The sequence below is a fragment of the Eublepharis macularius genome, chromosome 3 (assembly GCF_028583425.1).
Source record: "Eublepharis macularius isolate TG4126 chromosome 3, MPM_Emac_v1.0, whole genome shotgun sequence".
Taxonomy (NCBI): Eukaryota; Metazoa; Chordata; class Lepidosauria; order Squamata; family Eublepharidae; genus Eublepharis; species Eublepharis macularius.
The window spans coordinates 64807681-64834612 of record NC_072792.1 but is presented as its reverse complement, the minus strand read 5'-3'; the positions used below and the strand labels follow the sequence as shown (position 1 = coordinate 64834612).

The window sequence follows — 26932 nt, the reverse complement described above, 5'->3', positions numbered from 1 at the left end:
TTTATTTTATTTTTAACCCGCCCTCCCTGCAAGCGGGCTCAGGGTGAGGTACAACATCGGTTAAAATACAACTTAAAATCAATTAAAAAACAGAAAAATACTGTGCCCCTTTTGGGGCAACCAGTGGGAATGGACTCTCCATGCCCTTTGTAGAGGGAGACCAGTGGAAGGCTCGGCAATGATGGGCTAAAAATTAGCCTCCACCATAATTGGTTTTCCATCATTTCTAAACCATGAAAAACTGAATTCCAGACATCATAAGGGGATTGATAGAACAGGCAAACTGCCATATGAAAGATAAGACAAAGCATTTGTGGTTTTACAACTCTTAAAATAACATAAGATTATGAGAGGGAAGATATTACATCTCTTAGATAAAATACCTGTTTAATCTAAAGCAGCAAACCCCACAAAATCATAGCCTCATTAACCATTCCATTAATTTCACTCCTCATCCATAAAACTCTGTCCTACAGAGAATTTCAGAATCAATTCCAAATATTCTGGCAATGCAACATTTACACATCAGATTTTGAAATGACTCATGCTTTTGAACCTAGTTTTCAAGGTAGTGACACAAGATTGAATTTTAAATGTTTTATTGGTTTTACAGAACATGTGATATTTATTATGGTTTTAAATGTGATCCACCCTGAGCCTGCTCGCGGGGAGGGTGGAATAAAAGTCCAAAATAAATAAATAAGATATCCTTGTGGACAGAGCATGTCCAATTTGTTCTTGAAGAAGATTCTATAGTCATCTATGCAGTTTATTTTAGCACTAACCCCAAACTTATTTTCTCATAAAGGGTAGTGAGAGTACAGTTAACGACTTGGGATGTAACTCAATAATATGCCCCTTCCCTGGAGAAAATTATATCTTCTCCCATAATGGCAGGTGAACAGGGTTCTGAAACGTGAACAGGGTTCTGAAACCTGTGTTGCATCTGAAACCATGTTAACATCACTGCCAACAGACTGCTTAGGAAGACTGTGTGCTTAGCAGGTCAAGAACTGTGGAAAGGAAGTAAGCCTCCGGCGCGGAACTTACCCGCGCCGGCGTTTGCGGGGCTGCAAAGCAGGAAGAAAGGCAGGACGGCTTTTCTGCCGGCCCAGCCCGGGCGCGCGGCTCCGCAGCAGGCTGTGCTGGGTGAGTTTGATTAGCACAGCCTGCCAATCGGGGTTGCCGCCTGAGAGCCAATGGGGAGAAGGCAGTCAGCCGACCTGAAAGGGGAAGTTTTCCCTCAGGTCCTCCCCAAGGGTTTATAGGGCTGGGCCGGCGTCCATAGCTCAGTCGGCTTCGGAGCAGCGATCAGTAGGGTTGCACTGGATCGTAGCTCCGAAGGCGGCCTTGGCATTGCTCGGCCCTTCAGGACGGCCCGCGGCTCCGGGGCGGCGTCCGCTGCCGGCTTGCGCGTTACGACGCGCTTCCCCTCGCGGCGCGCTTCCCTGAGGACGGGAGGGCGCCGACGGCCTTAGGTAGGCCACGTTGAGGAGCGGGGGAGGGGAGCCGACGGGCCGAGTGGGAGCCGACGGGCCGAGTGGGGGAGTGTTGCTGGGGGGGGGAACGGTGAGTTCTTCCCGGCCAGCGTCTTTGATTGGGCCCAGCTTGGAGCAGCCAGCCCCCCCCCTGCATAGCAGGCCTAGTTGGGCACGTTATAGCTTTCAGGCGGCCATTTCAGGGCCGGGGCCGGTGTTAGGCCATTTTAGGCCGGGCGGCCATCTTGGGCGGGCCCTGTAATAAGGCAGGGGTACTGCAGGGATTTCAATACAAATAATAACTTACAAAAAAAAAAAAAAAAAAAAAAAAACCTGCAGCATGCCTTCTAAACATAAGAAGGCCGTTCAGGCGGCAAAGGCCCACTCTAAAAAGGCTGTTGGGCGAGGGGCGCAGGCCCATTCTAGCAGGCGAGGGGCGGCCAGGAATACGGCGCACAGGGCCGGGGGAGAGGCCCGGGGTAATTCCCGCAGGGCAACGATCACTGAGCCGCGGGATGCCAGCCTGGTCCCTGGTCAGGGTGGTGCTCCGGCGGCCATGGGACAGAGGAGTAGGCCGGCCACGAGGCTGGCATCTGGGGCTTTGCGGCGTGCCATCACCCCTGGCGCCGAACCAAGGCATGGGGGTCGGGGCAGGGTCCGTGGATCCCCTGATGAGGCACAACCTGCCCTTGAGGGTTCTCCTGCTGGGTCAGCCAGCGGGGGAGTGAGGCCCAGGCAAGCCCCTTCCTTGCAGGGCCTGTCCAGGGCCCTGGAGAGGCTCTCCAGACGGGTGGATAAGATAGGACCCTCGGGGGTTGGCCCAGATGACGGTGTTTCGACGCCGGAAGGTGATGTGTTGTCAGACGACACGGCAGGCGGGCAGGCAGGGCGGAGGGGTGCCAGCGGGAAGCGGCGCCGCCGTCGCTCTCCATCCGGTGGGGACTCCTCCAGCCCGGAGGCTAGACGACGCCCAGCAACACGGAGAAGGCATAGGAGGCGTCGGGCGCGGCGAGCAACACGGCGCAGGGACGACTCTGAGACTAGCACATCAAGTGAGTCTTCCTCCGGGGAGGAAGGGCGGGGTTCTGATGGGGATTACTGGGAGGCGACAGCTCTAGTGCCTCCTATACCGGCTTGGGCCGCCAGGCGGCGCTCCAGGAGAGGCGCCGGGGTGTCGGGACCAGTGGCTGTGTGGGGACAAGGGGCGGCGGAGAAAGCAGACCAGCCAGTGGTGAGCGGTGGGGATGATGAGGATACCCCAGGGGCGCATCTGTCACGAAAACTGAGGAGACGTATATTAGATGGCTATTATGTAGATGTATTCGCTTTACTCCGCCCTGAGGCCGAGGAGGGCCTCTCACGTCCTCCATCGCGAAGGCGTAAGGAAAAGGACAGGAAAGCAGAGGTAGAGAGGACTTTTGCTAATTGGATGGAAGGTTATACAGTTTTCATGGGGGTGGTTCAGCTGGCGTACCCAGACAGGGGATGGCACATTTCTAACCATTTGGCCAACGTCCTCAGGGCTCGATCTTTGGCAGGGGAGGCAGCTGCCATTGATTATGATGAGGCTTTTAGAAAGCGGGTGTCTCACAGCGCTAGGAGGAGATGGGATCTCATAAGTCAGAAATTGTGGTTGTGGCTGGTCGGCCCCCATATGCGGGGGCGGAGCGACTTCACCCGTCAAGGGCGGTGGGCCTCTAGGAAGGATAGGAAAATGGTGTGCTGGGAGTATAACCAAGGCAGATGCCAGCGGGCCCGGTGCAAGTTTGAACACTTCTGTGAGTCGTGCTCAGGCCCGCACCCTCGAGTGTCTTGTCCTCGGTATGGGGCCTCTCAGCAGCCCTTTCGTGGGGGCCGGCCCTCCAATGCAGGTGCACGCAAGGACGGAGGCGCTGCTGGCTCCGGCCAGCCTGCATCGGGTGGAAAACAGTGAGATTCCTTTTAGCATGGCCCTTGCTCCTTCCCCCATTAAAAAAGACGTTCTCCGGCGCCTCTTGGATAATTATCCCAATCGGTCTGCTGCCGACTACCTTTGGAAGGGGTTTTCTTTAGGTTTTCGGATCCCTTATACGGGCCCCAGAGTCCCTACAATATCGGGTAATCTCAAGTCAGCTAGGGACATGCCTGAAGTGGTTGCCAGGAAGTTGGACAGGGAGATTGGGGCCGGGCGGGTTGCAGGGCCTTTCACTTTGCCCCCGCTGCCCAATCTTCGTGTATCTCCTTTGGGGGTCGTCCCGAAGAAGACGGCTGGTGAATACCGCCTTATTCATCATCTGTCTTATCCCAGGGGCTCTTCGGTTAATGATTCCATACCTCCGGAATTGTGCTCGGTTCGATATGCTTCACTTGACCATGCTGTAAGTTTGGTACGTTCCTGTGGCACAGGGGCCCTTATGGCCAAGTGCGATGTTCAGGCGGCTTTCAGGCTTTTGCCTGTGCACCCTGATGATTTCTGCCTCCTAGGTTTCAAGTTCAGGGGGGCCTGGTATGTCGACAAGGCCATGCCTATGGGTTGCTCGGTGGCTTGTGCAGCATTCGAGGCATTCAGCACATTTTTGGAATGGGCCGCTAAGGACCGCCTGGCATGCCCTCAGGTCACGCACTACCTGGACGATTTCCTCCTCGTTGGGCCCCCGGGGGGGGCCGCTTGTGCGCAGAGGCTGGCAACCTTTCAGGCTTTAGCAGAAGAACTGGGGGTACCCCTAGCAGAAGAAAAGACAGAGGGACCAGCGGCTCAGCTTACTTATTTAGGGATTGAATTGAATTCCGTTTTGGGGTGTTCCAGGCTTCCCCAGAATAAGCTTCAAGCTTTACAGGATTTGATTCAGGCCATGCTGGGCCGCCGAAAGGTCACTTTAAGGGAGATGCAGTCCTTATTGGGGCATCTTAACTTTGCCTGCAGGGTGGTCTCCCCGGGTCGCCCCTTCTGCGCACGGGTGGCTCGCGCCATGTCTGGGGTTGCCTTGCCGAGTCATCACATCAGACTTACCAAGGGTATAAAGGAGGACCTCAGGGTTTGGCAGACGTTTCTGTCACGGTATAATGGGGTGTCATTCTGGCAAGGCAGTTGGGAACCAGCCGCTGAGCTGCAAGTACATTCTGATGCTGCAGGCAGCGCTGGCTTTGGAGTTTATCTCAGGGGCCGGTGGTGTGCTCAACCATGGCCCAGCAACTGGACCGGGTTGGGTTTGTTACGGGACCTTACTTTCCTGGAACTGTTCCCAATACTAGTGGCGGTCATCATTTGGGTAGAACACTTCAGGAATCAGAAAGTGTTATTCTGGTGTGACAACATGGCAGTGGTCAAAGTTCTGAATAGGCAGTCATCGCGCTCTGAGCGGGTAATGCGTTTAGTGCGACGGTTTGTTTTGGAGTGCCTGGTCAATAACATCTCTTTCTCTGTGAAGCATGTAGCAGGTGCAGATAACAGCATCGCGGACGCATTATCTCGCTTCCAGACGGAGCGGTTCTTGGCCTTGGCACCGGAAGCACGCCGGGACCCAGACCCCTTCCCGGAGGACCTCTGGAACCTTGGGAACGCTCCATAGTTCAGGGAGTATTATCATCAATTGCTCCTTCTTCTTTACAGGCATATCGCAGGGCTCTGACCAATTTTTTGTCTGTCTCACGGTGCTGGGGTGGTTCTGGTTGCCTGCCGACTTCCGAGGGGCTGGTGCTTCGTTACTTAGCTCATCTCAGGGAGTTGGGTTTGGCTCCCAGAACCATGAAGTGCCACTTGGCGGCCATCTCCTTTTTCAGTAAGGCACGGGGGTTTCCCGACCCCTGTGTATTGTTTGCTGCCAGAAAGGCCATTGAAGGTTGGAAGCGTTTGTCCCCTCCGTCACCAGACTGGCGACGCCCAATAACGTATCGGGTGCTGGTTCCGCTCATTGAACGCCTGCGCACGGTCTGCTATTCAGCTTTTGAAGCACGACTGTTTGAGGCCGCATTTACCTTAGCCTTTTTCGGGGCCTTCCGGGTGGGGGAGTTAGTTGCCAATTCAAAGAGAGAGGTTGACAGCAGGGCTTTGAGGTTCAGGGATGTGACACTTTCCAGTTCTGGCGTGGTCGTTCACCTCCGTAGGTCCAAGACGGACCAGCATGGGCGGGGGGTTCAGATTCAATTGGGCGCTTCGGGTTCCGGCCCCTGCCCAGTCAAAGCCCTTTCCATTTATTTGGCTGAGCGGCCGGCGGGCGAGGGCTTCCTATTTGTTCATCAAGATGGGACCCCACTTTCGCGTTACCAGTTTGTCAGAGTGCTTAGGGCCGCCCTAACAGCAGGAGGGCTCCCAGCGCAAGATTTTGGGGCCCATTCCTTTAGAATCGGGGCCGCCACCGTGGCATCACAGCTGGGCCTTCCAGCGAGCAGGGTCAAAAAGATTGGTCGTTGGAGATCGTGCAGTTTCAGATCATATGTGCGCCCAGGGCGGGTAATTAATCCTCCTTCTTTATAGTTTTTTCAGGCCAGCGAACGCAGGTGTGGATCATGGGCCACAGCATCGTGCATTGGGCAGTGCAGTATGCGAAGGTGTCTGGCTGGGGACGTGACCTGGGCCTTGGGGAATCAGTTGCAGTTTCGTGGTTCGGTTCCCGGGGAATGACCTGGAAGGAGTTGCTGCCTCTTTTTCTACGGCTAGCGCGGCGCGTGGGTCCACCTGATGCGGTTGTTTTGCAGCTCGGGGAAAACGACCTTCCCAAAAGGACTAAATTGGATGTGCAGCAGGACGTTTTGAGAGACTTGGGGGTGTTGCTTGAAAGTTATCCTAATATGTTCGTATTTTGGTCTGCTCTGCTACAACGGAGGGTATGGAGAGGGGCGCGGTCCCCTGAGAAGGTAGACCTAGCTAGGCGGCGGCTATCTAAAACGGTTGGGAGATTTGTATTGGCGGCTGGTGGTATGGTAATTGATCACCCGGAGATATCCTTTCGGACGACGGCATTGTATCAACCTGATGGAGTGCACCTGTCCAGCTGGGGTCAGGATTTATGGTTGCAGGATATCCGGGATGCCTTGCTTTGTTGGTTGCAGCATTAGGAGCTGTGGCGGGGAGCCATTTCATGCCTCCAGTGGCGGTTTGGGCGTGGGGCACCGATCCCGTAGGGAAGAACAGTGCCGGCCGGCACTGTGTTCCCATAGATGGGGATCCCCATAAGGGATCTTGGACCAGGCTTGGCAGTGGTAAGCCCAGCTCGGGAGGCTGACAGACCAGGCCTGTGTTCAGGTGACGGGGGAGCCACACAGAGGCTACCGCCCAGTGTGACTCCCTTAACTGTCATCCCGTGGTTTCCCCCTGCAGCGGGCCGGCTGGAGGGGTGAGGGGTCATCGCCTGGCAGGCGGGTCAGCCGATGCTGGGATCCGTGCCCCTACGCAGCCATAGCTCCATGATTCTGTAACCAATAAAGTTGTGGCCAATTTTCTCCAAAGAAGCGTCAGCGTGTTCTTTCCTGCCTGGTGAATTCCTGCGATTCAGGCTGGTCCCGCAAGCCTCCGGCGCGGAACTTACCCGCGCCGGCGTTTGCGGGGCTGCAAAGCAGGAAGAAAGGCAGGACGGCTTTTCTGCCGGCCCAGCCCGGGCGCGCGGCTCCGCAGCAGGCTGTGCTGGGTGAGTTTGATTAGCACAGCCTGCCAATCGGGGTTGCCGCCTGAGAGCCAATGGGGAGAAGGCAGTCAGCCGACCTGAAAGGGGAAGTTTTCCCTCAGGTCCTCCCCAAGGGTTTATAGGGCTGGGCCGGCGTCCATAGCTCAGTCGGCTTCGGAGCAGCGATCCCCGCCCACCCTCCGCTTGAGGACAGTTAGAAGTTAATGTAATAGTTAGGATGAAATTACTGCAGGATTACGTCTGTATGAGTATTGAGGTTGCGCATTTGTTAGCATTTATTGTCACAACTTGTTGGCGGTTTGGGCGTGGGGCACCGATCCCGTAGGGAAGAACAGTGCCGGCCGGCACTGTGTTCCCATAGATGGGGATCCCCATAAGGGATCTTGGACCAGGCTTGGCAGTGGTAAGCCCAGCTCGGGAGGCTGACAGACCAGGCCTGTGTTCAGGTGACGGGGGAGCCACACAGAGGCTACCGCCCAGTGTGACTCCCTTAACTGTCATCCCGTGGTTTCCCCCTGCAGCGGGCCGGCTGGAGGGGTGAGGGGTCATCGCCTGGCAGGCGGGTCAGCCGATGCTGGGATCCGTGCCCCTACGCAGCCATAGCTCCATGATTCTGTAACCAATAAAGTTGTGGCCAATTTTCTCCAAAGAAGCGTCAGCGTGTTCTTTCCTGCCTGGTGAATTCCTGCGATTCAGGCTGGTCCCGCAAACCTGGCTCACATTTCCTTAATTGCAGCAAACAACGTGCCAACAGCACCTCTATACTAGCCAAAAAGAACTTAAGCAACTTTCAGGCTCCACTAACTTATCACTTCCCCCCACAGGTTGAAGCTGCACTGCTGAAATTCACATTCTCCTGCTAGACCCGGCCTTGTTTACAAATACCTATTCTGTGTTTCCTTTCTATTTACCTACCAAGTATCTATCAAGCTCTAAACTTCATTTTGCCTCTCCACCTGACCACTCCTTATCTGCATCCTTCTGTCTTCACTCATAACTAGATTATTTGTTTTGCACACCATCAGGTTGTCTCAACCCCATGAATTTTTGTGGGACATACTAAAAACCTAGAAATACTAATTACAATCATAAACCCAGTACTAAGTACAAAAATAAACTATTCAGTAGTATGTTTTATTGCAATTTAAACGGGATTCCAAATATTTTGCAAGTTGCATTATTTACTTCATGTAGAATAAGGAAGGAAAAACATTTGTATACTGCATATATTTTATATGTAAATATCACAGCTGTGTATAATCTTAGCGACATGTTTTTCTTGGTACATTAAAACTTTTCAACATTTTGGAATTTAGTGAACATTATCACAGTAACAAAACTATTTCTGAAGCCAGACTATCAAGCATCCCAAATACACACAACTGAAGTAAATTAGAGACACAAATTCTAGCCAAATGAACAAACAATCAATGGAGCTGAAATAAGAGAACTAGTTAAACATGCAGGGTAATTTATTAGCATTTTTATAAACATGGTAACTTTGGATTTTCTACTACATGGTCTTTTAAAAACTAACATCATGTTAGACCAAAATGCTGCAAACAGAACCAATGCAGACTGCATCCATCCTGGAAACTAAAGAAAGGCAATGCCTGGGGACCCACAAATATATGAGTGAGTCTGTGGTGGAATGGCATGAGACAACTGAAACAAATCTATATAGTATGTCCACCTGCTACGTTTTTGTCACTTCACCTTCACCTACATAACGGTACACAACCCAGAAGATGACACTCTCATGTGCCAGAAACAAATCCATTTAAATAATTCCATTAAGTTTTAATACTGAAATATGTGGATATTATGTAGATATGGGCACTGAGTCACCATTTTGCAGTATGGTAATGCTGCCAAACTACATTTACATGTTTACATCATGTAGAGTTCCCAAGAAATATCCCTAATGACTTCAGCTATGGAAACACGGTGATGCATGAGTTACTATCAGAATGCAGAACAAGCAATTGCCTTATTTCTACTAAAAAGTGGATGACTAGCCTCAGTTCTCAATAACCAGCCCTGGTCCACAGCTACAGTTTATCTGCAGCGGCCCACACGCAACAGCCTCACAGATACACAAAGCAATGATTACCTCAGTGAAATACCATGGAGATGCTATGTGTTCACAACTCACATGCTTTCATTTATGGAGACACTATCTATGCACAAAAGACTACCACTCTTTCCCCAATGTTAGACTAGAGATGGTAACATAGATGCAGCTATTTGTGCATGAAAAGTAGACAGTCCATTTTCCTGCAATCTTTTTCATCCTGCTGTCACCATGCACACCAGTAGGCTGCAAGCGGGTGGGGCTAAACTCGCAGAAGAGGAAGAAGAGCAATTTAATCCCTTTTCAAAATTCCTCTCTCCAGCCTTCTCCCCCAACCCGTAAGGGTTTTCTCCACACAGGTCCTACAACCCTGGGAAAGATTATTCATCATTTCAACAAATCAGCATGAGCATGTTAGCTCTGCCTTAATTTTTGCTTGCTAGATTATTGCATTATGATTAAATTTATTCATATTATAACTTTCTTTGATCACAGAACTCACTATAACATAGGATGGAAGTCACCATCCATCACTGACTGGCCCTAGACCTGCTGAATTTCAACAACACACACATGCCCTCTAATCATATTCCAAGATATGCACTGAAACCAATTCCACACGTACAACTCATATTAAATCTTAATTGGGAGTTATGAAGTTATGTCAGCCAGTTCAAGGACATAGTTACTCATATAGCAAGCACCCTGTGAAGGGAGTATTTTCTTTTAAAAAAACCTTTTTTGGAACCAAATTTCATGTTGGCATTTGGTTGTAACTTTATTTCCGCCCTGCCCCTGCCCATCTACTTACACAAATTAATTATAGAGCACATTATTGACTAGATCTTTGTTGTATATTCTGCTTTTGTAATAACTCAGCTCTTGGATTTTTCTGTCTGAGAGGTGGATAAATATAACAGCATAACATCCAATTTGTGTATTCCTCCCATTATAATTTTCCTATTATAAGTGCATTTTCATCAGACTTTTGCCACCTGACAGCAAAACCAATGTACATAGATAAAAATAGATAAAAGCAGGTATGCAAATAAAAAAGAAATATCCACTAGCTACTGAAAATGGTTTAGCTTTTGCCAAGAAGAATCTTACAGGTACACTGCTGGGTTTTGTAGAAACATTCAAGCTTTGAGAATAGTCAGGCTTTAGTGTATTGCTGAATATGTACAGTGTAAAAAAAGAGATCAAAGTCAACCAGACGTTTCTTGAAATACATACAAGTAAAAATATTTTGACATCTATTTAGTATCAACATTGGACCAGACACACTAAAGAACACAGGAGAACATGCTCACTCACAGAGCTTACAATCCATGTATACAGACAAGGGTTCTAGGCTGGCTCTACAGAGTGAAGGTCAATATTAACAAAGCACTGGTGACCAAAGGCATCTTTATCCAGTTTATTTAGAATGTTTCTATTCTGCCTTTCATCTGAAAATACAGGTGCAAAGTTGCTTACAAAAATTAACACAAACACAATATTTAAAAAATTGAATATTAAAATTTGATTAGCAAAAATCTTGCAATGTCGATTGAAATTCAGCACTAGATACTAAGGGCACTCCTTGCTTTTCTAGCTATTTGAAAGAACTGGAGTGATGATAAGAGAATGTCCTTAACTGTTCAGAAGATATACATGACTGCAAGTTGGTACAACAAGCAAAGAGAGGAGGAAAGCACTAAAGACTAAAATCACCACATGCATTTTAAACCATAGGTATGTTGGAATGCCAAATCAACCTTTCTGCAAGGTAAGAATCTGCTGTAAAAAAACCCAGCTCAAACACATTATAAACTGTCTTTCAGAAATCCAATACTTGCACATTTAGAACTCATACATACTGAACGATAGCAGGAAAGAAAGAAAAGCAAGCTCCATATGGAAATGTGGCCTCTTTTTCTAAGATTTCTTTTTCTTAATCATATAATTTTAAAAATTGGGTTGTATTTTACCAGCTTTCCCCCTTATCATAGAAGAAGGGCACCCTTTTGACCCCCCTCCCCCAAGCTTTGCTGGGAATCATAGAACCCATGTGGACAAAAAGACATACGGGGCAGGCCATAATGAAGACGGAAATCATGAGAGATGGCGCCTTCTTCACATTTACACCAGTGAAAAACCTGGTAGGATACCATCAGACATTAAGCTCAAGTATGCTTCATGTATGTTATCAAAGTAACATTCAAAGCTGCCCATAAAGTAGGCCATACTGAAGATGGGGGTGGCCAACATAAAGAATTACGGAGATTATGTAAGAGTTTGTGAACACAGAGAAGGTGCTATATAAATGCTTAATATTAGTGTTCCTGTAACAAGATCTCCCTGGAGTTACATTATACCCTTATGTTCTTAAAACATGCATTTGTACAAAAGGCATGCTATTCTGAAAAAGCCCTTAAACTGCTGCAAATGCAGCAGGCTGCATCACTAAGCGCCAGCCTTCTTCGCATGGGTTATACCTGAGCACACTGCTGTCACTAAACTGATACGCACCACGTAAGTCAGATCTAACCTGCCTCCTACAGTTACAATACTGCTTGAATAACTAAGGCAAGTGTTACTACTATCACCGCAGTAACACTTGCTTTAGTTAATCAAGATATTCACCACCCTGCAGTAGGTCCAGGTGCACTGCCCACAACTTTGCATTGAAACGTATCAACTCCACCTAAATTTGACAAACAACTGGTTCTCTCTCAAATAGAACGTGACAGTGGAAAAACTAGAAATTGACACTATAGCTCTGGCAAGTACTCCCTTATTAAACATTTATAAATGACTAAGATAACCAAAAGATATAATGGAACAAATATTTGCCTTGTTGGCACTTACAGCCCCTGGGGAATACATCCCCATTCCCCAAAAGTCAGGTATCAAAATTTTGTTACTGTTGCAGCTAAGATTCAGTCAGCCCCTTGCTAAAAGGAAGCAGCAGCTTCTTAGCCTCCAAGTTAACAACTTGTGTAGAGGTTTATTAAACAGCCTGAGGTTTTACATACCAATTCTAGCATCTCTCTTTCTGGAAGTCTGCAACAGACAATACGGTAAAATATATCACTCCTCGCTATTAGGAGGAGCTTTATGATCCAATGCCTACCAGCCGGACAACAAAATAGGGTCATTTTGCAAACTCTGAAGACTCCAGGTATGTAAAAAATATTACATTCAAGCATTTTTTAAAAAGGAAAAATCCAAGCATGCACACTCAATAAAATAGCCTTAACATTAGTTAAAGAGCCTATGAATATCATTGTCACTGACCCACCACACACTGTTATTTCAACAGATTCAACTCTGTCAAAAAAAGATGCCCCATTACCAGACCTGTAATACTCCACAGCACGCATCTTCATACTCAGGACATGCCATATAAAGTGATTTTCAGTCCTTCTCTTCTGTTAGTGCATATATGTGAAAAACAGAAAAGTGGCTTTAAGTGCACTTTTACCAGGCTTCTGATGGCCATGTGTATGTGTCCTCAGTTCCAGGAATCCAATACCAGGGTCTATGAATTTTAGGAGATTACTTTTTTCTCTTGTGGCTAAAGCTGAACAGAAAGAGCCAGTTTGGTGTAGTGGTTAAGAGCGCGAGACTCTAGTCTGGAGAGCCGGGTTTGGTTCCCCACTCCTCCACTTGAAGCCAGCTGGGTGACCTTGGGCTGGTCACAGCTCTCTGGAGCTCTCTCAGCCCCACCCACCTCACAGGGTGTTTGTTGTGGGGATAATAATGACATACTTTGTAAACCACTCTGAGTGGGCATTAAGTTGTCCTGAAGGGTGGTATATATAAATCGAATGATGTTGTTGTTGTTGTTGTTGTTAAAGTATTTATCAAGGTTACATAAGTTTAGTTTTACTCTCATATCAAATAATTATTTATATGTTGAAAACTTTTCTATCCCTCTTTTCCTCTTTAGACAAAGGTGGCTGGGAGCATCTCATAAGACCTGGTTCACATGGGTTCTCTAGATGAGTCAGCAAACCCACTTCCTGCAACAAATCTAGTTTCACCTGGAAGCTCCTCACCCCAAGTGCTGCACCATGACCAGACCCAACTTGACTCATCGGCACAGTTTATCGCTGCAGGCAGTTTCACTATAGGGTTCCGCACAAAGGAATCTATTTAACAATGCACCCAAACTCTCCAAATATGCACTGTGAATGTTTTACATTGTGTTACCAGGCCAGTTATCAATGCAATCTTGTTGCTTGCAACTTAGTTGGTCCACTGATCCAAATTCCACTAAGATAGTCTCCTATCCACCTCAAAATAGAATTGGGAGTAAATAAGTGAATTATTGTCATAGAACTTAGTGTGATTTTTAGTATGAAATAGAACTGAATGACTTCAGAAGCTCTAAAGGACTGGGTTTGTTAATTCTGTTACTTCAGGAAGGGACCAAGAACAAAGTTATCAAGTTAAAGATTTATAAGCTCCTTTTTACTCATAGACCTTCCAAGAGTAAATCATAACACTATTTCTATTTCTAGGTGGAGCAGCCAATCAGAATTAATTGATAAAATAACAATATTCAGAAAGAACAAGACACAAAACAAGAGGCACACATTTTTAAATCTTTTAAATCACTGCTTACTATATGGACATGACACATGTAAGAAAAGCGGCTATGTATTTATTTGTTTAAAATATTCATATCCTGCCTTACTTCCTTAAAGTCAAGGCAGCTAACAGGGCAACAATAATTTTTGAACACATTTTTAGAAGTCCATCTAGATAAAAACACAAGTTCCTCTGAAATAAGGCCATTTTACATGCCTTCCTGAATGCAGAAGTGCCATCTGCACTCATTCTGTAAACTGTTCTAATGGGCTTGACTTAACTGTCACCAGACATACAATCCCAAGGGAAGACAATACAAGGAGAAGGCTGTCTGAAGAATGCAACTGGCATGTGGCAGTATACCAGAAATAAAAACGTCTTACAGAGCTCACACACCATACTCCAACATTCAAATAAATTGTTTGCTTATGTTTCTTAAGGGAGGCTTTGCTGCAGGATAAAAAGAAAAAGCAACTGTAAGCTATTGGCCTGTTTCTATTCCTCAGGAAGATACCAACAGGCAAAACAACTCAGAAATTAGTGGAAGCCAGAGGGAGACAAGGGGGAGACACTGAATGTTCCCCCCAAATTATCCTTCTCCTGCACTCACATTCTATGTTCCAATATGCAGTCGGAGGTCAAATAACTGATAGACGGACAATAGGAGGGACCCTCTGTCATCTTTCTTGCTAACACAACGTTCTTCAACTCTTCAGCACTTCGAGGGTCAGAGGAGGATATGGAGAGATGAAACTACGGGGTGCCAAGATATTGCAGCACATTACTATACAGAACTACCACACTGACCAGGGAACCAATACGGTAGGCCATTTTCCTAAAATAGTTTCTTTATTTCTCCTTTTACCTACAGTAGAAAGCTAATTCGATTTTCCAACATTTGCTTGGGATATTACATTTTTTCATTTTAATTTGCACTTGCCATTTAGTATTTTTTGTCAAAATAAAACACAATTAAACTGACTTAAACTGCAGCTTATCTGTGTATTTGCTGTAAAAAGATTTCTTACAGTTATTATGTATATTTAAAAAGTCAGTTGTAGAACAGTGTTTCAAAATTCTATGTAAATCCTAAATCTCAAGGTTGCACATTTAAAAAGAATTTTAACATATAGATGGTATTTTCCTGCTATATCATATAAGAAAGGTTTTATTAAACTGTACACATCCTATAGGCTTTACAGCACAAACTAGATTTTTTCAGGTCACTTCATTATTCCACAGCCTAAAACTGGTAACTGCAATGATAAAAAGGGGAAACTTCTATATTTTCACTGACATTTTTTGAAGCAGAGTAGTTTCATTTTTCTAAGGTCAACTATTTTGAAATTGTGTGCATACCCAATCTCAGTGGTATAAACTACTGCATGTTTTTTTAGCTACTGAAAAAACTGTGTAATCCACCTTCCGTCTCAGTGTAGCAGGTGGACTACAGATAAAGTAAATGAATAATCTTTTGCACTAACAAATAATTAAAATGTGAGGGAAAGCCTTTCAATTCATATCTGTATTTTCTGTTGCTTTGTATCCACTTAAACCGGGTAGAAAGATTCTATGCTGTATGTTTAAATTCCCAAATCCCAACTTATTTATACAAGCTGTGAATCACGAGTCCTGTGAAACTTTAAAGACAGCAGTGTAAATTTCTGAGCTATTGGGAGGAGGTAGGAACTAGATAAAGCGAACAGGTAACAAGTGAGGATTTTATGCACTTAGAAGCAGATTGTTTGGAAAGGCTGTCAGTGTCCACAGACACAACAGAAATGGTCTAAGCTTAGTCATTCTGCTTTGGGTCCTACTGCCCTCTTATTATTTGGATTCAACAGAGTGAATCTCTGCATCCAAGATTCCCACCCAACATTCCAATGTCAAAACATGGTCTTCTTTCTTCTAAAAATTAAAAACTGCAAACTCTTCCTGTGCATGGCTGTCACACTATACTTGCTGATTGTTTCTTAACTCTGAATTTTTTGTAAACTAACACCAGTTTGGTGTAGTGGTTAAAAGCAACAGGACTCTAATCTGGAGAACCAGGTTTGATTCCCCACTCCTCCACTTATGAAGTCAGCTGGGTAACCTTGGGTCAGTCACAGCTGTTCCAGAGCTCTCTCAGCCCCACCCACATCACAGGGTGATTGTTGTGAGGATAATAATGACATACTTTGTAAACTGCTCTGAGTGGGGGTTAAGTTGCCCTGAAGGGTGAAATATAAATTGAATGTTGTTGTTATTGTTATTATTCCTTGCCACCTAAATGAAAGGAAAACTTTTAAACTTGATTGCACTCCACATTATTAAATATACAACATAAATTAAAACCTTTTCCTTCATATCTTCTATTACAAAGCAATGCTAGGTGTTCTAAAAAGAATGCTGGGTTATCCTCTCAACTGACAACACGTATAATACTTCTTAAGCCATTACTAGGAAGAGCAAGAGAGTTAAAAAAAAGAAAAGGGTACAAACTTCTCTGTACATAACATTCTGCCCACTGGTTTTCAGAGAATGCAGGAAGTTTTGACGAATGTTGTGCTTCAGGCCCTGGTCAATAATGAAAGTGGACTGCAAGCTTTGCCTGTATCATGTACCTGTCTATTTCTGTCTGCTTTCACCGATGACCCAAATCCTGATCATGTGAATGTTAGCAAGAGCATTGCTGCAAGAAAGGGGTGGCTAAACTTGCATCACCTTTAAAAATATAAAATTAATTGAAAGGGGAAAGTGCACTTTAAAGAATGTTATGGCTGCCTTCAACAAAAAACATGCACATATACCATGCTATGGCCATATTTAGGTAGCAGTTGTGGGAACTGATCTGTCTCCCATGATTCATATTAAATATATAACAATCACAAAGGAGAATCTGCGACAAAGTGCACTATGGGCAAACAATAGGCACTTAATAAAATCTAAGCATCTATAAACGTAACAGTAAATACATGTCTACTCATATCTACCAAAAAATCTTTTTAGTCCCTCAAGTAATATATTGTACTTGGCCACTTTCCACAACAGCTTCCTTACATTTTGAATAGCAAAAACCTGACCGACTGAAAAAGCAGTCACAGCAGTTTGATTTTGCCCTTGAATTCCCCATCTAATGCCATATACTTAATACAACATAGGAATTCACCCCAACATTTCCTGTGTTTTTCATTTCAACTTTATTTTCCAAAGGGGAATACAGACATGCACCTTACAAAGCAGTTTATTGCCACCCAAATGCAACTGGTAATCCCATCCTGCTAAATGATTTACAGGGCCAACACCTGGAGGGAACAGGAACCAACAGCCTCATTCTGCCCTTGCCCAGCTGTTAGCCCATCTGCATCTTCATCCTAAGGTAAGCACAGCACCCATGCATGTAGTTTGCATGCATGCATTCCCAACCACAAGACCAGCACCTTTGGCTTGTACACATGCAGGTGGCATTTTTCTCAGAGGTGAACCCATGTAGGTGGGGGAGAAGGCCAACAGTTCAGCTGCAAATGGGGCTAGCACTTTTGGTCCTGCTTTCCTTCCCCCTTGCTCATATATGTCATACATACTTCTACACCTAATCAGGATTCCTGGAATTGTAAAATTCTTGATAGGATGAAAGATATGACCAGCATTTAAATACACTGTGGTAGGTTAAGTATGTAAATTATCTGCTCTCAGCATGAGAGAGTACCAGGCACTGGGGCAAGTGGGGAGGTAGTTAAATGTATCTAGGCCATGTTTCTTCATGCACTACCTTATGTTGCAAGTAATGCAGTAAGGCCTGAGATGGTATGTGCCTGAGCTGTTCCACAGTGGGGGGGGGAGGGGTGACTGGATGTTCCTCTCTACTGAATTCCATGTAGAAAAGTGGCTCTAGCCACTCTAGAGTATTTAGTCATGTGACCTACTCTCCAGTTGTAGTGCGGGTTTACTGCCACAGCAACAGGTAGGTCTAAAGTTATCATTTGGTTCATGCAGAAAACTCTTCTATCAGACACTAAGTCCTATTAGTTCTTAAAAAGGAAGACAGACAATTAAACATGGACATTCCAGTAATATATTTTACAGCAAAGCAAACACAACAAGGCACATACACTTGAAGCACTTGAGAGGCAGGAAAACGTGAGAAATAACCATACTTTGAAAGTCTAACATTTTTCTATATTAACGGTCACTGTAGCCCACCAACATGGACTCGGACTGCCACAGCTACATGTGTAGCCCAACCTACCCTGTTACCTCAGAAGGATGTCCCACTACATGCTGTGGGTCTTACACCTAGGAAAACACGCATAAGATTGCTGCCTTAGTCTTTGGAAAGGGGGGAGGAAAACACTCTCTAACCAAACACAAACTATCTAATTCAGCATTCATTAAGCAACAATGAAATGAACACCACATAGAATCAACAGAGAGAACATTTAAAAGCTCATCTTTCCCTAGCTTCACTTTCCCTATTAGGCCACAACTTCTAAAAGTCAGGAAATTATCTTGAAATGGGCAGTTTTAGATGAAATGTTGATAATCCATCAATGAAATGTTGTCTGCCTAGCAGGTGCAGGACAAAGACAGAAGACAAGTGACAGTGAAAAATACTGTTCTGTGAGGCGAGAGGGAGGTGGGGAACACAGCAGAGTTCCCACAAGAAACAACTGACCATTTTTAACTGACCACTTTTGTGCGACAATTCAGGCAAATAAGATCCCGTACCATAGATTTATATTCTTTGACACATTGTAATTCCTATTTCACGCTCAAGAAGTGGTTAAAAGGCAAATATTTCCTCAATTTGGTCACTGCAATACAGAATTTATGATTACAGATAAATTAACCAGGAAAGTCATTCCAGATTAACAAACAGGTGTGTTTTTGTGTACACACTCTCTCTGCTCCATGACTGGAAGTTATCTTAAAATCTGTGGGACTTATTCCAAGTTCGTGCTGGATTTGGAAGTATAAAGCTGGAAGCATTACCAGACAGAAACAGAAATCCACAATCGTTTTTTGATCCTCAATAAAGCTAATCTATAACATACAGTTTGAGGAATGAGGCCAATGTATTAGTACTTCTCTTTTTTTATTTACACTGCTTTGTTTACACTCCCCTCCTCAACTTGAAGCAACCGATGGAGCATTTCCTCAAGAATAACACTGGAAGGTTTGTCAGCAACCCTCGAGTCAAGACTCCTATGCAACTAGTCCATAGTTAAAAGGCAGTCAGCTAGTGTCCAGAATTCCATGTGTTCATCGTTCGATCGATCCAAGTCGCCACTATCGACCGGTTTCCAGAAAAAAAAACAATTTGCACGTTCAGTAAACTGGTTAACCAGCGTCAAAGTGTGCAGCCCTTGGTGGCAATGCAGGATTTGTTCACCAGCCTGATCACAGAAACAAAAGCAGAGATTTCGCTCCCTTGCCCAGAGCGCAGCGCACAAACTCCTCCCTACATACACACGAACAAGCGCACGCATCGACATATGCGCGGCGCATCTTACCTTCGTGATGATGAGCGGCTCCCCATGTTCTCTCCCTCCTTTAAGTGTGAATCCCCACGGAGCTCCGCCCGTCAAATGTACTTCCACCAATTTGTACGGATCAACTCCTCTTTGCTCCCCCATCACCAACAGCTGCTGGTGAGTTTGTTGTTCCTGATCCAAAACTACGGGATTCAACCTCGGCTCTTTGTCCGGAAACCTCTCGTGGCCACCTCGGAACTCCACGTTCTCCATGACGGTCCGAAAATGTCCCCAGCCTTCTTCCTAGTTCGATCCAGCGTGCCGCTGACCCGCGAACCACAGACCTAACAACAGTTTCCAGCCTGCTCCCATATGGGAAGGAGGGAGGCGTGGAGCAGAGGGGGAGGGGGTGGCAGCCCCTAGCACTCCCTGGCTCCTCCTCCCGGTCCCGTTTTGTTCTTTCAACGGGCAGCCAAAAAAAAAAAAAACGAACAGAAAACCGGAGGAGGTCCAGGAGAAAGCCCCCCTCCAGATCTGCGCGACCGAACTAGGCGCAGATCCCGCATAGGCGACGCACTCGAGCTTGACGCATTTGCGTTCAGATCCCCATTCAGCGAGGCGGGCGACGGCACTTCGCTGTACCCCCGAGGAAGGAGAAAATTCCAGAGCCACAGGAAAGGAACACGCAGTCACTCGAGCGTTTACAACTTTCCCCGAAGGTGATCCGAGTTTCGTTCTGGAGCTGTGGGCGGGGGGAAGAGCCGGAGAGAGAGGCTGGGTCGAAAGCGACGTGTGCTTGAATGGGAATGACGCTCTGAACAAAGGAAGCGGGAAGAGGCTCCCGAAGGCTCCCCAAGCTGGGCTGGAGGGAACGCTGTGGGACGCGGCCCTCCTCGCCCCAGCGAACAAGCAACTATCCGCCTCGCCGGCAAGGAGCGCGACGCGTTCCCACTCGGACCGGGCGCGTTGCCTTGTTGAAACGCTGGGCGGGGGGGAAGCAACGTGTCGTAGCCCAGTCCCGGGCAGGTTTACTCGGAAGCAAGTCCGAGCGAGGCTAGCGGGGGTCGTCAGCCCACACTGAACGCGCGCCGAATCACCCCCGTTATTGCTTTCGGGGGGCCAGGGAACCCGGCGCGCCAGGCCGCAGAGAGTTCTTGGAAAGCGCGGCTTCGCTTCCAAGAGTCTCGCCAGAGCCTGGCAAAGCGACCCAAAGGCCATGCGGCGGCGGCGGCGGCGGCGAGCCATTTCCGCCTCCTTCCTTCCCTCACTCGGGAGAAAAAGGCGGAGCTCGCTTGGACCCCGCCGCGCGTTTCCCCATGGCTGCATCCCAGAGGAGCCCTGCTTCTGGCCAGCCAACTCTGACACCTCAGAGGCGCCCTCTCCGCCCTGCGCGCGAAGGGGTGGGTGCCTTGCGAGCGGGCCGGCTGCAGCCTACGAAGCGTTTAGTGCCTCGAAAGCCGGCGAAGGTTGGCCAAGAACCCCCCGGCAGCGCTTCCGCCGCGCCTTGCTTGAGGCTTGGCAGTGGCCGTGCGTAGTGCACGAATCCGGCGTGGGCGGTGTTTGTGCGTCAGCTCCCCTTCGGAGCTACCTGCGCCGAGGCGCGCTCGGCAGAACTGAACCTGCCTGGACAGCAGAGACCCTCTAGCGGCGGCTGGGGAGCGGAGCAAGCGAGTGCTCGCCTTGGCTCCGAAGGGGGCACGCTACCGTGATTATCTAAGGCCTGGTTTGTATGCAGGTCGGTTTACCGGCGGAGAGCGAGGCTGTGAAGCAGACGGCGCCACCTTCTCGTCTGACTGCGAGGTGGAGGGATCGCGCTTAGGAAAGCTCCTTTACGGAACCCCCACAGCAAGTGCAGTGTTGTGGGAGATTTCTCCGGGCTGCTTTTCTGTTCAGGAGGAGGGTTTTTAAAATGCGAAACAACAGCTGGAATTCATGAACCCTAAAAATGCATTACGTTCTATGGCCTCATTTTCTGATATGTGTAAAAACTGACCTAATATTATATTTTCAGGGACAGCTCTGGTCTGTGTTACCGACTCCATCGGTTGTCAATAGGAACATTAAATGTCAATCTGCAAACCCTATATTTTGCATGAGGCCTGGAAGGAGAAAGAAAACACAAAAAGCTTATCTCAAGTGACCTTTGTGTGATATAAGCAGCATATAGCTCAGTTTGCAGACAGTCTTCACTAGAATCCCATTGTGCCATAAAAGAATCCATTAGCACCTTGAAAATAATATTGTGGTGTAACCTTTTGTGAACCAGAGATAACTCAAATGCATCTGATCCACAAAAGCTGATTTTTTTCCTGAAATGACTAGCCATGGTACAACAAAGTTTTAAGTGTCACAATCTGTTTTGCAGTTTTACAACCCAAAATTTAGAAACACACATTAGAAACAATAAAGAGAAATCAAAGGGAGAAAGTTAAGTTGATGTCTTAAAGAGACTTGAGATGGTAAACACATTAAAAAGCTGTCAGGTGGTGGGACATTCCATTGGTAGGGAGCGTAAAGGGAAAGGAATGTAGGTGGGGAATAAAGAGGGTTATCTCGGGTGTAACTAGAAGATCAGCAAGTGATGTGCAAAGGGCTGGAAGAATGGTCGGCCCAAGATTATCAGGTGAGTTTTGTGGTAGGATGTAGATTTGAACTCTGGTCTCCCAGGTGAAAGAGGATTTAATTTTAGTACTCTGACTTTTAATTTTGTATCCGATTTCAGCCAATGACTTTACACAGAATCAAGACATCACAGCAGTGGTCTTTAATGAAATACGGGTTTATTGCTTTTAGAATAGCCCCAGACATGTTCTCCATTTTAAGGAGACGTGTGTAAGGTCCAGTAACATTTGAGGGCTTTAAACACTCTTCAACCCTAATTGTTTACAGAATAAAAAATAAAAGGTTAGAATAAATCTCTGACATAATGACACACACACACCTGTCAAAAGACACAGAATGATGCACCTTCCCAGACAAGCTTGAGTGACAAATAAGTTATCCAAACATTTGAGAAGCTGAGCCATATATCTGATATTTTCTAGAGTAAAGAATGTAATCAAAGTTGTTGTTTTACTTACCTAATTAAAATAACCAAAACAAGAAAAATGTTTATTCTTTGCTCAGTGACCTGTCTCACCCACTAACAAACAGGATATCTCAGAGGTTGGAATTTAACACTGTAGCAAGGCCTAACCTTGCTTATTTACATATTTTTGTGTGCTGGTGCTTGAATGTATGCTCAGAATAAGATTTTATGAAATGGGGCCTAAAAATTCTTTAACACCAGACCAGTCTGAAACTCAACTTTACACCACACTGGTCCACAAATGCAGACTTCTCCCTGGCTGTTGCTGAAGTTACCAGAATGGAGCTGTTGCTAGAACAATATATCCCATGACAAACGTTTTTCCTTTGCCAGACAAATACTCTTGTGCTCTGATACATTTATCTGAGCATTTATTACAGTGTTTATTTTTATAGGTTTCATCATTGCTGATGGGATTTGACTCTCCCATCTCTCTCTTACAACTTCCTTTTAATGGCTCCTTAGAATTTTATAAGAAGTTTCCTTTTTTAACTTGACTATGCATACAATTGGGAATAAGTCCTCTTGAATTCAGTGGGATCTAAACTTAAGAGGCTTAAGTTTCAGACTTGTGACCTGGTTGGACTTTCTGTGACTTTCCAGTTCCTCATACATTGAATTTGATAGTGTTTTGGCCATTGTTCCCAAACAATTTAACTATGTTTTCCTTCTTGTATCAGTTCTCTGGGTGCCATTCAGGATACAGCTCTCTCTTGTGAACTCTGTGAATAAAGCTACAAGCCTGGGCTCACTTACAGGAGTCTGCCTCATTTGCATTACATGCATGGGACTGAACTGTGCCTGTTCTAAGGTGCTATTATTTCCCTTACCAAGAAAATATCATTATCTAAATGGACAATTTGCATAAAATAAAAAAATATTTTTCTCCCTGCCTCCTTTTTTTGTCTCACATCAGCACTACTAACATCACAAAAAAGTAACAGTTCTATTAGATAATTTTTGTAGTTGCATATTAGAGTACTGAAAATTTCTGTAGAGTGTTATTTGCTTGATATTGTAACTGATTCAATCTATTCATTGGATATGTACTGTGTATAGAGAACTTGCTACTCAGCAACACAAAGAGCAGTTTCTCAGCTAATCCTCTAACCAAGTTGATTCTTTTTCTTGTCCATCAAGAAAAAGGTGTTGGAAATTTCCTGGTCAACTTCAGTTCAGGTTCACTAATATAACTTTGTGAATCAGTAACTCTGTTTCATAAGACCTTTCGATTTCAGACAGAGACTTTGAAGCTTAGGACATAAAAATCTATGAGTCTGCATGCAGCCTTATGTATTAGAATATACCTGTGCTTTTCTTCTTAGGTGAATCTGGACTTGAATATTCATCAGGAACTGCATAGCCACATCCTAAGATATGATACATATTCCTGTGGTTTCAAAAAAGTATAATAAAACAAGCACCCTTAAAGCTAATTGTAGTTTAGTCCCAGTGAATCAGTGATAATTAAGATAAAAACAGATTGTTTAATTCTTTTGGTTTACTGTGCTGGGTGTGTACACTAAAAGAGCTAGCTGAAAGTAGACTGCATTGTGTACAACTTCATGATCAGCAGAAAATCAACAGGTTCCTTTTTTTCTGGAACAAAAATGTATGGTGGGAGAAGCTGCCCCTATCTCATTCTGCCAGTCCCAAACCTGTTAAAGACCAAACACCCCTGCCAAGGAAAAGGGTAGCAACCTTACCCCTCCAAAGACATTAGTGAAAAGGGCTACTACTTGAGCTTCTTGGTTCCAAGAAGAAAAAGGTCAACAAATGCAGTGTGAAAGAGGCACAATGTATATGTCCATGCTTTGTGAAGGAGCGTGATGCAAGCGTAGTGAAACGGAGCCTGGCTTCTGGTTCTCCTCCCTCTAATAATCTCAGCAATGGCAGTGGGAGGTTTTAGGGTTCTCTGCTACAAATGGTTACAGGCTGCTGCCTTTGCTTCCTCCGATGGCAAGAGATAAATGAGGAAAGCCAGACAAAAAGTTTTGGAAACCTGAATGAATTACTTATTCTGGAAGAAAATAGCATTTCTGACATTTGGAAATCATTGTCCTGAATAGCAAGTCATAAGAAATTGAACAAATTACTCTTCACCTTGCATTAATTAGCCCTAAGCAGCAAACAATGTCACGTAAAAGCTATTCAGAGTAAAAAAGAATGGAAATTGCACTTTGCTCCGCACCACCAGCATAGTTACAAAGCACTTTGGACCCTTTAAAATTTCATTAAAACATTTACAGCCAAGCACTGCACTATCCCCCGTACATGAATTTCAAACTAATAGTTCTTTGAATTTGGGAATAGGAAGATGCCTCTTTCCATTAAATGATGAAAGCGTACCAATAAACTAATTTTTCTTCAAAAGAAGCAATTCTGAATAATGCAGGTCTGGAAAAATACAATTGCAGTGAAGATGCTTTCATGGCCATTTAACATTGCTTTTAATGTGTAACGTACCCCAACATTCTTTGTTTTTCTTAAGCTTTCGACCAGCTTTTAAAAGTTGAAGTGTGATGGTCCATCCTACCAGCCCAACAAAGAGAGAATTTTACCATCCCCAGTAATCAAACGAAACCATATGCTCAGTCCTGGAGTGAGCACCACTGGAATTTATTGAGTAAACAAGTAGGGTGGGACATAATCCTTCAAAAGTCAGTGCAATCCTATGCAGAATTGCTCTAGCCTTAGCATGGAGAAACCTTGCTTAGGATTGCAGTATAAGTTGCATTATTTATTTTGATGCCAGTCTCAGAGAGTTCATATTTCAAAGAGTTTGCATTGGATTGCAACCTTTGCCATAGTTGATTTAAGTGTCATTGGCTGAGTCACAGCTACTTTATCAGTTGTGCCCAATAATTCCCCCCCCCCAACAATGTGAGTTCTCTTTGTTGTGTTTTAATCTCTAACAAAATGCATGTGAAGAAGCCAGGGGTAGGCATATAGAGGTTTTCTAAACGCTAAAATTCTACCAATCCCTCAGTTGTGTGGGAAGGGGACTGAATCCAGTCCTAGTTAACAATGACAATTGTTTAGTATTTTTGAAAAGGACAGCATGCAGCCATGGATTTTTGATTAGATGTGATGCTCTCGCATTTTCAATCATAACTTCTTACCTTCTGGGATTCACACAGAGAAGTCTGCTTCTACTTTTTTAATTACTTTTATATCTTGCTTTACTTCCCTAACACATCTCAGTGAGTCCCAGGTGGTCTAAGCATGGACTAGGAGTGCTTCATTTTAACAAGATTGCAAAATGTAATTCATAATTGTCTGGAGATTCCCATAAGAGAATACTTCCAAAATAGAGTAAATCTATGTTACTATTACATTTTGTAAACAGCCTTATATCCCTACGCAATGCCGGTACTCATGATGATGTTCTCCCTGTCAGCCTAAGTCCACAGTGCCCAAGGGGTGCTAGGACACTGTACCAGTGCATTCCCCCTGAAAAACGCTCCCTGTCCCCTTCTGTTCAGCATAATTCTGGATACTTCAAAATGCTTTGGAGTAAAGAGGCAACAGGTGTTAAAGTTACAGAAAATCTGCCATGGAATAGAATCAAAATGAAACTCATCTTTTTAATATGTCTATAATGAGTCTGCAGATGACTCTTTTGTCAATATAAAAATCTCGCAGGGAAAATCAGACTTGCTGACTCTGTGGGTGCTCTTGGGATTTTGAGAATAGATGGTGGGTTCTGGAACAGATGGCTTCCGGGGTGGGGGTATCAATCACACAGTGGCTGCCATGTCAGCTGTGTCCAGTCACAAAATGTTGACATAAAGGTGATGCCTCCTGGGTTCTCCAATGATGGGCAGAAAAGCCAGAATTGGATCTTTGAGGAGGAAGCCACTGAAAACACGCTGATGATCAGGCCATCATGGTGATCACTGCTTGCCAGAAAACTTACTGAGTGACGCACCAGTTATTCTCTCTCGGTCTAACCTACTTCTCAAGGTTGTTACGAAGATAAAATGAAAGAGAGGAGAACCAGGTTGTCATGAGTCAGCCCCAGCCCCGACTGGCTACCTTACCTAGTGCCTCAGAGTCCTCCTCAGAAGATGAGCAGGAAGGGCCAGCAGGATCTCCTCTAGAGTCAGAAGCCCCTGCAGAAGCTATGGGAGAGGAGAAGCAGTCAGAAACCACTGCTGCTGCTCCAGAGGGAATTCAGCAAAAACAGCCTGGAGCTTCTGCAGAGACTGTCAGGGACGAGGAACAGCCAGAAACCTCCACAGAGGCTGTAAGAGACAAAGACTCCCCCAAGGCAAGCGCGAAATCCGAGCCTCTGGGGCCAGCTGAAAGGAGGAAACTTAGAGATAAGGCAGCGCTTCTGGAGAGGCGTAGGAGTGGCCGTCTGCAAGCACAACGCCGAGCTGAGCTGTTTAAGGGAGAGGCAACAGCTGTCCCTCATTAGGACAGCAATAAAGGAAGACGCTGAGGAAACCAAGCATGGAAGCAACTCAGCTCGCCACTCCCTGCTACCTGGACGTTCGTGTACCCTGCTCTACTGCTTGCTTGGACTTTGACCTTGGCCTGCCTACTGACTACTCTTCTGCCTGCCCCTCTCTCTCTGACTGATAGCCTGACCCTGACACCTGGCCTGACTCCTGGACCCTGGTTTGCTGTCTTCTGTAATACTGAACTCC

At 45.6% G+C, this 26932-nt stretch overlaps 1 protein-coding gene and 1 long non-coding RNA gene across 4 annotated transcripts in view; one reads left to right on the top strand and one right to left on the bottom strand.

Annotated features, from left to right (window-relative positions):
* Positions 1–19647, bottom strand: part of SHROOM2 (shroom family member 2) — a 168981-nt gene extending 149334 nt beyond the window's left edge. For 2 of the 3 annotated variants that reach the window (XM_054973651.1, XM_054973652.1), the window contains exon 1: positions 19229–19476. In XM_054973651.1, coding sequence (XP_054829626.1) covers positions 19229–19462 — 234 coding nt within the window. In that variant the 5' untranslated portion in view covers positions 19463–19476. Of the gene's footprint in view, positions 1–19228 lie in introns of all 3 variants that reach the window. The other variant, XM_054973653.1, reaches the window with a different exon arrangement.
* Positions 19648–19831: 184 nt separating this feature from the next.
* On the top strand, positions 19832–23030 carry LOC129325769 (uncharacterized). Its single transcript, XR_008596672.1, has 2 exons — positions 19832–19908; positions 20925–23030. It is a non-coding gene; the product is annotated as an uncharacterized LOC129325769 (long non-coding RNA).
* The last annotated feature ends 3902 nt before the right edge of the window (positions 23031–26932 follow it).